The sequence below is a fragment of the Cibotium barometz genome, chromosome 43 (genome assembly GCF_041138505.1).
Source record: "Cibotium barometz isolate CiBa-2024 chromosome 43, ASM4113850v1, whole genome shotgun sequence".
NCBI classification, from domain to species: domain Eukaryota; kingdom Viridiplantae; phylum Streptophyta; class Polypodiopsida; order Cyatheales; family Cibotiaceae; genus Cibotium; species Cibotium barometz.
The window spans coordinates 40,257,163-40,266,068 of NC_141088.1; the positions used below are offsets into that span (position 1 = coordinate 40,257,163).

At 41.2% G+C, this 8,906-nt stretch overlaps 1 protein-coding gene and 1 pseudogene across 1 annotated transcript; both read right to left on the reverse strand.

Annotated features, from left to right (window-relative positions):
* Nucleotides 1-332: 332 nt before the first annotated feature.
* Nucleotides 333-2,632, reverse strand: LOC147613911 (trans-cinnamate 4-monooxygenase-like). The gene is made up of 3 exons (XM_086781915.1): nucleotides 1,658-2,632; nucleotides 1,397-1,530; nucleotides 333-1,258 (listed from the first exon to the last, which is right to left on the reverse strand). The coding sequence occupies exons 1-3, from the start codon at nucleotides 2,491-2,493 to the stop codon at nucleotides 669-671; spliced, it is 1,560 nt and encodes a 519-aa protein (XP_086638041.1). The 5' UTR covers nucleotides 2,494-2,632; the 3' UTR covers nucleotides 333-668.
* A 1,554-nt stretch (nucleotides 2,633-4,186) lies between these two features.
* LOC147613912 (uncharacterized) lies at nucleotides 4,187-7,114 on the reverse strand (annotated as a pseudogene).
* Between the last annotated feature and the right edge of the window lie 1,792 nt (nucleotides 7,115-8,906).

Below are 8,906 nucleotides of genomic sequence, written 5' to 3' on the forward strand. Positions count from 1 at the left end.
GCAAGCATTATTGGTCTCTCTCTCTCTCATAGATACACGTATATGCACATACATGATGTGTGTGTGTGTGTTAGAGAGACAAGGAGAATGAAAAAGAGATGCTCATAAAATTCTCAAAAAAAAGCACCAAAATAAGAGGTGCAAATTTTGTGCTACCAAAGAGCTACCAACTAAGCATTTTACAACCCATTTGATCAACAACCTTTCCCCTTCTAATTTAGAAATTGCTCATAATATCACGTGACAACAATCTTTCCTCCTCACTTATAAGAAATTGCTTCTTACTACTTCATGTTTGACCTTGCACTGACTCTTTGAAGGAGTCATTAATATACTTGAAATGTCAATTAGATATAAAATTTTACGCCATATAGGCTATAGTGTCCATACAGTAGTGTTGCTTAGCACTTTGATTGGTGTATGTTGTGTGTTTGCCCTTCTAATTTCTCATCGAAGTTGGTGTCCTTATAAAGAATTCCAACTCCTCGTCGAATTCAACACAGTTACGAATCTTTTATTTAAATTGATTAGCAAGTTGACATTGTTCAAACATTCAAGTTCAAACATTCAAGGGAAGAAGAACACTCCTTGGAATCTCAACAACCACGCATTTTTTAGCTAAAGGCAAAATACTTTAGTTCTGTGCTTATCGATGGAGGCGGCACTCTCTAGAGGGGTTTGCAAACCACGACGGAGTGGTTGGCGATGTGGAGGCTGAACTGGCCGCCCTGCTCCGAGGTGTCCACTTTGGATTGGCCAGGAGGGGGGAGGAGCTGGAAGGATTGGACGAGGCGGCCGAGGACGAGGGAGAGGATGGGGATAGCAAGGATGATGCCGGGGCAGCTTCGGCGCCCCACGCCGAAGGGCAGAAACCGGAAATCATTACCGGAGGCATCGATCTTCTCAGGGCCCAAAAACCGCTCTGGGTCGAACACCTCCGGCTTCTCCCACAAGGCAGGGTTGTTGGCGAGGTACCATGCGTTGACGAGGATCTTGCTCTCGGCCGGTATGTCGTAGCCGCCCAGCTTGGCCTGGTTGAGGTTCATGTGTGGAACCAGCAGTGGGATCGCCATGCGAAGCCTCATCGTCTCCTTCACCACAGCGTGTAGGTAGGGCAGCTTCGGCGTGTCTGCCTCAGTCAATGCTACCCCCTTGCCTAGCACCCTCTCCATCTCCTCCCGCACCTTCTGCTGTATGTCTTGGTTGTTCACCAGCTCTGCTATCCCCCATTCAACGGACCATAGCGTCGTCTCAATAGCTGCAGACGTACACCAAGCCAAGAAAGAAAGAAATCCCACGCTCTTTAATTAAGCATGCTCACCTCTGCGCCACAATAATTCGTGCAGGTTCACGTTATATAGGTAACAGTTTTACTGTTGATTATTAAGTACTTTACCTGCCACGTTAATATTCTCCACAATGTACAACACATTGTCCTCGTTGATTTCCCCGTTCTTCTGCGCGTCCAAAATGTGATCGATGGCACACTTCTCCTCAGCGTTCAAAAAGGGCTTCAGGCTCGTCAATTTCCTACAAGATGAGATTAGCAGCACACAATTAAAAGCCGCTCCCAATTTTTTTGCTAAGTACTGCCTCTAATCACAATTAGAGAAACACACACAAAACACAAATTGAAGGCTTATGAACTGCTGCTTACTTTCGCTCATCTATGAAGTACTTTTTGAAGAGCTGGAGCCGCTCTTCCTTCACCTTCTTGCACAATGCAAGATAACCCTTGAGGAAAGGCCTCAAAATAGGGATGAAATCACCATAATTGTACTCAAAGCTCTGTGCAAGCCTACTCCTCTCCCCATTGAGCTTCTTGAGCTGGTTGAAGAGGGGATCATCTTCTGACTCAAATCTTGTGTTAAACATGATGCGGTACATGTTGTTGTACATGAGCAACTGCAATCTTCTTCTGATGACAACGCCAGTGGTGGAGGCCTGAGGGCGGGCTTTGAGGTCAGCGATGGCGTGATTGATTTCCTCTTCCCAATAGACACTAGATTGGTGCACAACTTTGTTAGTGAAGAAGGGGACAGTCATGATCCTTCTCATCTTTCGCCAATGGTCGCCATACACAGTGAAGACCATGTCCTGGCCTTTGCCTGTGAAGATATCAAACACGACATTGCGAGTGCGGGAGCCAAACTCCACACCCTGTGTGTGGAGAACCTCCTTGGCAAGCTCCGGGGAGGACACCACCACAAGGTTCCGTTGCCCCATTCTCAGAAGAAAGATGTCCCCAAATTTCTTTGCGAGGTCGGAGAGGTTCCTATGATTGAGGTCATCCCCTACTTGAAGCCAATTGCCAAATATGGGAACTGTGAGGGGGCCAGGAGGTAGTTTGAGCTTCGGGCGGGTGAGGTGAAAGATAGCAAGGGAGACCAAAACCATTACCAAAAGGGTAAGTAGGATGGATTCAAGAGAACAGGGGAGGAGAGAGGACAAATGAGAGCTGAAGGCCGCCGCCATAGCCATAGCCATAGCCATAGCTAGAGGTGCAGGGGCAAAGCTCTACACAGACTTTTATCTGTAATTTGTGTTTTATAAAAGGCACTCCTGTTCGTGACTCAGGAGTTGAGTGAGAGAAGGTGGTCGGCGAGACGCATGCTGGCTGGTGGACAGTTTTAAAGTGGCTGTGATGAGACGTATTTTTCTTTTTTTTAACACATTGTTTTCTATTATTTTTAGACTCACAAATTAGAATTGGATATTATTATTCTCATGGCTTCTCCCACGTGTCCAGCACCATGACCAGTCACCCCCCCTCAGCACTAAAAGACTCTTCGCGTGTCCAGAATCATGACCGGTCACCCAACTTTTCCTCAGCATGACATAGTTATGCGTACGCCAGCATCCATACCTCAGCGTGACATAGTTATGCGTACGCCAGCATCCATACCTCAGCGTGACTCGGCTTTGCTTACGCAACAAGAACCTTCCCGGTCACCACAACGCAAAGTAATATAATTCGAAGGAGGACCAAGAATCAACCCTTTACCCTTTTTAAATTGAAAATACTAGTGGGCTAACCCGTGCTTAGCACGTAGCCTCTAACCTCTGAATTTGTGCCACATGGTAATTTTGTGGAACTTTTCTTTTGTGACCCATGCTTCATATGTATATAATTGTGATAGGATAAAGTCATTGTCAAAGGTTTAGAAGTAGGATTCCTAGCGTCAAATCCCAAAGTAATAGGAGCATACCTCTCTCTCTCTCTCTCTCTCTCTCTCTCTCTCTCTCTCTCTCTTACCGTAGCACAAAAAAGCAAAGTATTCGTTCCCTAGCGTACACATGACTGCACTCTTCTCTTGTCCTGCCATGTGTCCCTGCTCTCCTCGATGATTAAAATAGATAGTACAAAAAAAGATATAAATATAAAAGTCATAAATTGAATGTTTCGATATGTAGTGTTGGTTGTCAGCTAGTGGAACAAATTGACAAAGTGACAGGACAGATATACTTGTTGTTGGTGGAGTGGACGAAGCTGTTGTCAAAGATTTGAAAGTAGAATTCCCAGCTTGATATTTTTCAAACCCTAGATTAATAGGAGCCTACCCTGGGACTCTCTCTTTGTCTCTCTCTCTCTTTTACCATAGCACAAAAAAATAAAGCATTCATTCCCTAGCGTATACATGATTGCACACAACGATCTCTTTCCTTATCCTACCATGCACGTTGCTATAACACATATATAATGAATGTTCTTACATGTTTGTGTGTATCTCTCTCTATGTTATATATACGTATGTGTGTGTGTGTGTGTGTCTCTCTCTCTATGTTATATATACGTATGTATATGTGTCTCTCTCTCTATGTTACATACATGTACATACACACATCTCTCTCTCTCTCTATGTTATATATACGTATGTATATGTCTCTCTCTCTCTATGTTACATACATGTACATACACACATCTCTCTCTCTCTCTCTCTCTCTCTCTCTCTCTCTCTCTCTCTCCAAATGAAATGAGCACAAACATATGTATGAATAAGTAACAATTTTCAACTAAACATGCAAATAAACATCCTCGTTGTATAGTGATGAAAAAGATTTTTATCATCGAATAAGTAACGATTTTCAACTAAATATGCAAATAACATCCTCGCGCGCAGAGCAATGAAAAAGATCGACACAAAAAAACAAAAATAGGAAAAGTAGCGATAATCAGTCAATCGATCTACTGATCAGTAGAGAAGTGAAGCTTCTGCTTCCTAGAGCCATGAACGACAGGTAATGCATGACGTCGCTGTCCAACATGGTATGCAACTGACACATCTCCACTACATTGACCATCAAGTGTGGATGTCTTCTTCACTCTTGGTCCTACAAAGAAAAGAGAGAATTATTGATAAAACATTAATTAAAAAATTACCATAAATCTATTATAGCTATAGTTAATCTTACCTGACACAAATGAAGATTGAAATAGAGCTTTATCAGACGCCACAAAATACTGGTATCGAAGGGAGAAACTCTTGTATGTACTGAATAAGGTCCAAGCCTCTCGTATAGAGAATCCCTCAAAAGAGGCAACACATCTCTCTGTGTCATAGTCAGTGTCACAAACATACTCTCTTGTAAATAAGTATACTCCCAACTCCTCATCGGGAACACTAATCCCATATCTCTCAATGCCCTCATCTACAACTTTGACCATGAAAAAATCCACCACAGGCAAAATCCTAAAACAAAGAAGAAATTAAGAAGTTATATAAAGAAACATGAAAATCTTGAAATAATTTCTTGTAATTTACGCGCCCATCCTTGTGGCCGTCTATCATAATCCCAGCAACATGGTGATGAGGAAGGGGTGCACACCAAAGAGGTGGCTCTGTAAATAAAGTAAGTTATATATGTCATGCACTAAAAAACCATAAAAATATGAATAAATACGAAAAAATGGATATAAAGTTGTACACCTTCAACCCTCGACTCCAACATATCCAAAGTGAATAGAATGTCATACCTGATTGTCCCTAAAACAAAACAAAACTTTTTAGAATATATACATAAAAGAAAGAACAAAGAGCCATGGAAACTCCTTTTGGCATGCATCCTCCTCTTATCATACGGCAAGGGAAAGGACGTGCTTATTAATAGGAAAGATACACATGCATACAGAAAATTAGAACACATAACTTCAATACGATACCTAAAATTATTACCTAGAAACTTCTAAGATCTACTTATAAACAATGTCACTTATTGTAAGCCAAGAAATAAGGTGGATATCCTCCCCCAAGTTAGAGACTATAATTGAAAGGATATTCTAGTAAAAAACCTATAGCTATCAAATCAGGTCGATCACATACACACTGTCTTGGAAGTAAAGCATCTAAAATCTCTTACCAATTTTGATTGCATGCAAAAGTAATAAATAAATCAAGTTTGCCCTTGGAATGGAAATGCCATTGCATTTGATATATTTTCCAAGTCCACCAATAAAACCCGATGGTAAATGGCAACAATTAGACATGTAACAAATTGCTTCTAGGTAGTTCTTATTGCCATATGCAAACTTCCTTATATACAACATTAGTAGTATAAACCGTCTCTCGACCACTCACATTGGTCTCATAGTAGCAGGTAGTATCTTGAAGAAATACCTTGACAGCATTTGATGATCGCACATGTGAGAAAGCAACATATACTTGTCCACCATGACTAAATACTGGAGTTGCCAAGTATAATCCTAAAAGAGACATTGTTTGGCCTTGTGATTTATTTCTTGTCATGGCAATTGGGAGTCGAACACAGGGAACTGCCTCCGCCTCATATCAAATGGAAGCTACAATGTACTTGGAATGAAAGTTATTCTCAGAATGAAGACCCTATCTCCAATGTTAGTGCCAGTAATAATTTTCGCCTCTAACACCTTTTGTGTGAAATTCCTTGCATATTAATTGAGTACCATTGCACAATCCCTCTCGAGGATTTAGATTACACAATAAAATTATTGGAGCATTTCTTTTCAGAATCCCTCCCGAGGATTTAGATTACGCAATAAAATTATCGGAGCATTTCTTTTTAGAATCAGTCGATGAGGTGGATAACCACCACCAAGATTAAGACTATTTAAGTACTCTATTGCATATAAAAAAGAACCTTCACCACTGTTATTAACTGAATCTGCACTCAAGTACTCCTTGCTCTCCCCAGGCATGGCATCCAGTGCACTGCTATTGATCGCATCAACTTCAAGGTTTCGAGGTGCAAGAATGGTGCACTCTCTAAAATACGATGCATAATCTACAACACTTAGAAGCCCTGTATACACCCATTTAATCAAGTCCTCCATAGACCCTCTCTCTAAAAGCATTTTTGATGGAATTGACATAATACCGCCTTTTATTCCCTCCCTCTCTGTTCCATTGCCAATGTCTAGAACCCACTGTATGACCTCATGCTCTGTTAAGTTATTACCATTTCGAAGCACGTGCATGTTCTGTGTAAGCTTCAATACTTTAGTGTCTCTCCATATTTGTGAGTGGCATAATGCGGCATTAACAATGTCCTCTCGTCCTACCTTTGGAACAACTGGCAAGATTTGCCTAAAATCTCCACCAAACAATATGACCTTTCCACCAAAAAGTTGATCACTACCCATGATGTCTCTTAATGTCCTGTCCAAGGCTTCAAAGGCATATCGATGGGTCATGGGTGCCTCATCCCATATTATTAGCTTAGCTAGCTTCACAACATCTGCAAGCTGACTGTTAACCTTTATGTTACATGTGCTAGCTGCATGTAGGTCCAATGGTATTTTAAACCGTGAATGAGTTGTATGACCATTGCTTAGTAGCAAGGTTGTAATGCCAGAAGATGCACACGCCAAAGCAACATGTCCCTCCCCACGCAACCAAGAAAGCAAGAAATTATAGAGAAAGGTCTTACCAGACCCTCCTGGACCATGGAGAAAAAACACTTCACCAACACTTGCATATACTGCCTCCAAATTCCAATTAAAGGCCGCTAGTTGACAATCATTCAGAGAAGTTTTCATTTGATCAGCAATCTGTGCCGGCTACTCAACATTAAATATTCTCTCTTCTTGTAATAATCCATTTGTAACTATGGACACAGTTGATCTATCCACAGGAGGCATTCCCTCAAACCCAACCAACCTTTGGCCATGTTACTGAAGAATGTGCTCTAAATGCAACAGAGCCTCAAACTGAACCAACCTTCGGCCATGTTGCTGAAGAATGACATTGTGCTCTAAATGCAACAGAGCCTCAAACTCAACCAACCTTCGGCCATGTTTTGCTGAAGAATGACATTGTGCTCTAAATGCAACAGAGCCTCATTCTTTGCCACTACCTGATGATCATTTAAATTCTCTATAGTCAGTTGTAATGCATGAAAAAAATCACCCGAGAGTTTTGATGAAAATCTCGCCCACAGAAGGCCGGGAGAGGTTGGCTCGCAAAACACCAAAATTGTGACAAATAGGTGTCTCAATTGCGAACCGGTTTGATGAAACGCGGCCTCTTGCATACATATAAACCATTCTTCAACACTTTCCAATAAACCTCTAGCTATGCATGCTCCCTTGAAAGTAGGATAGAATTGCCCATCAAAAGTGCGCAAGTCATCAAAAGTGCGCAAGTCATCAAAAGACTTACAACCTTTGCAAATAGTAAGCAACATACGCAAGAAATATTGCTCACCACAGTAGATGGAGAAATGTTGTACATGCGACCGATGCTATTGCCTTACTTTATTTTAGTCCACTTCTTAAGACTCGTGTTCCAAACCCATCATCTGGGAAAGTCACTGCTGTAAAGCAAATCTTTTGCATCATCGTGCAACTCATTACATGGAAACCACTCTCTGTAAGGGTAGTTTTTTTGTTTCTTTCTCTATCTATTATACTCTGCAAATCATCGTGCAACTCATTACATGCAAACCACTCTGTAAGGGTAGTTTTTTTGTTTCTTTCTCTATCTATTATACTCTGCAAATCATCATCATCTCAAAACATGACATTATTATGTAGGGGAAGATGAACTTGTAGTCTTTGGACATCGGGCTTTTCTTCATGCATATCATATTCATAAATTTGCCAGCATGCTTCTGATATGCTGACATATAACGTGCATCCAAGTACCTACTGACCTCATCCACCACACCATCAGTTGAATGTTCTAGTTCTCCTTGCCTTTCTACATGATTTACAGTTTGCATTCTGATTGTTGCTCTGTCATGACCCTTGTACACATATTTATACAAATATTTAATTGCTGTGATTGTGGAGCATACTTCAACATTGATGTGTGCCTTGTATTTCATGGAGAGGAAAGGATTACATGGCACTAACCAACGATTTTCACACGATAGCTCCTTTCACTTGTATGTTCCTGCCCACAATAGATTCAGAGAAGGCATGCGGATAACGACGACTACATTTCCCATTAGTCATGCATGGAGCATTGGGATTTAGTGCACCACATGGGCCATGAACATTACATTGTCTAATAATCTCATGTAACTTAAAAACCATTTCCCTATTAGGAACCTCTGCACATACCAATCGATCATAATGACTAATCTCAGTTGCCTTAAATTCATTAGCCAAAATCAATAATATGTGTGAGTGCAGCAAACCTCTCTTTTGGAACTCAATCACACAAACATAACTAGCCACTTTTCCAAACAAATTATCCTTTGTAATTGACCTCATCATATCCTTGTGTTTTTTATTAGACACGTGGGTTGTCAAATCCGGTTGATCATGCGCACTCTGGCCTAGAAGCAATGCTTCAGATATTTCAGACCATTGTGGATTGCAAGTGAATGTAATGAACAAATCTGGCTTACCCTTCCTTACAATTGCCATTGCATCCTGGTATAGCTGATACATATACCGTGGCCCTCCTGTAAAAGAAGATGGTAGC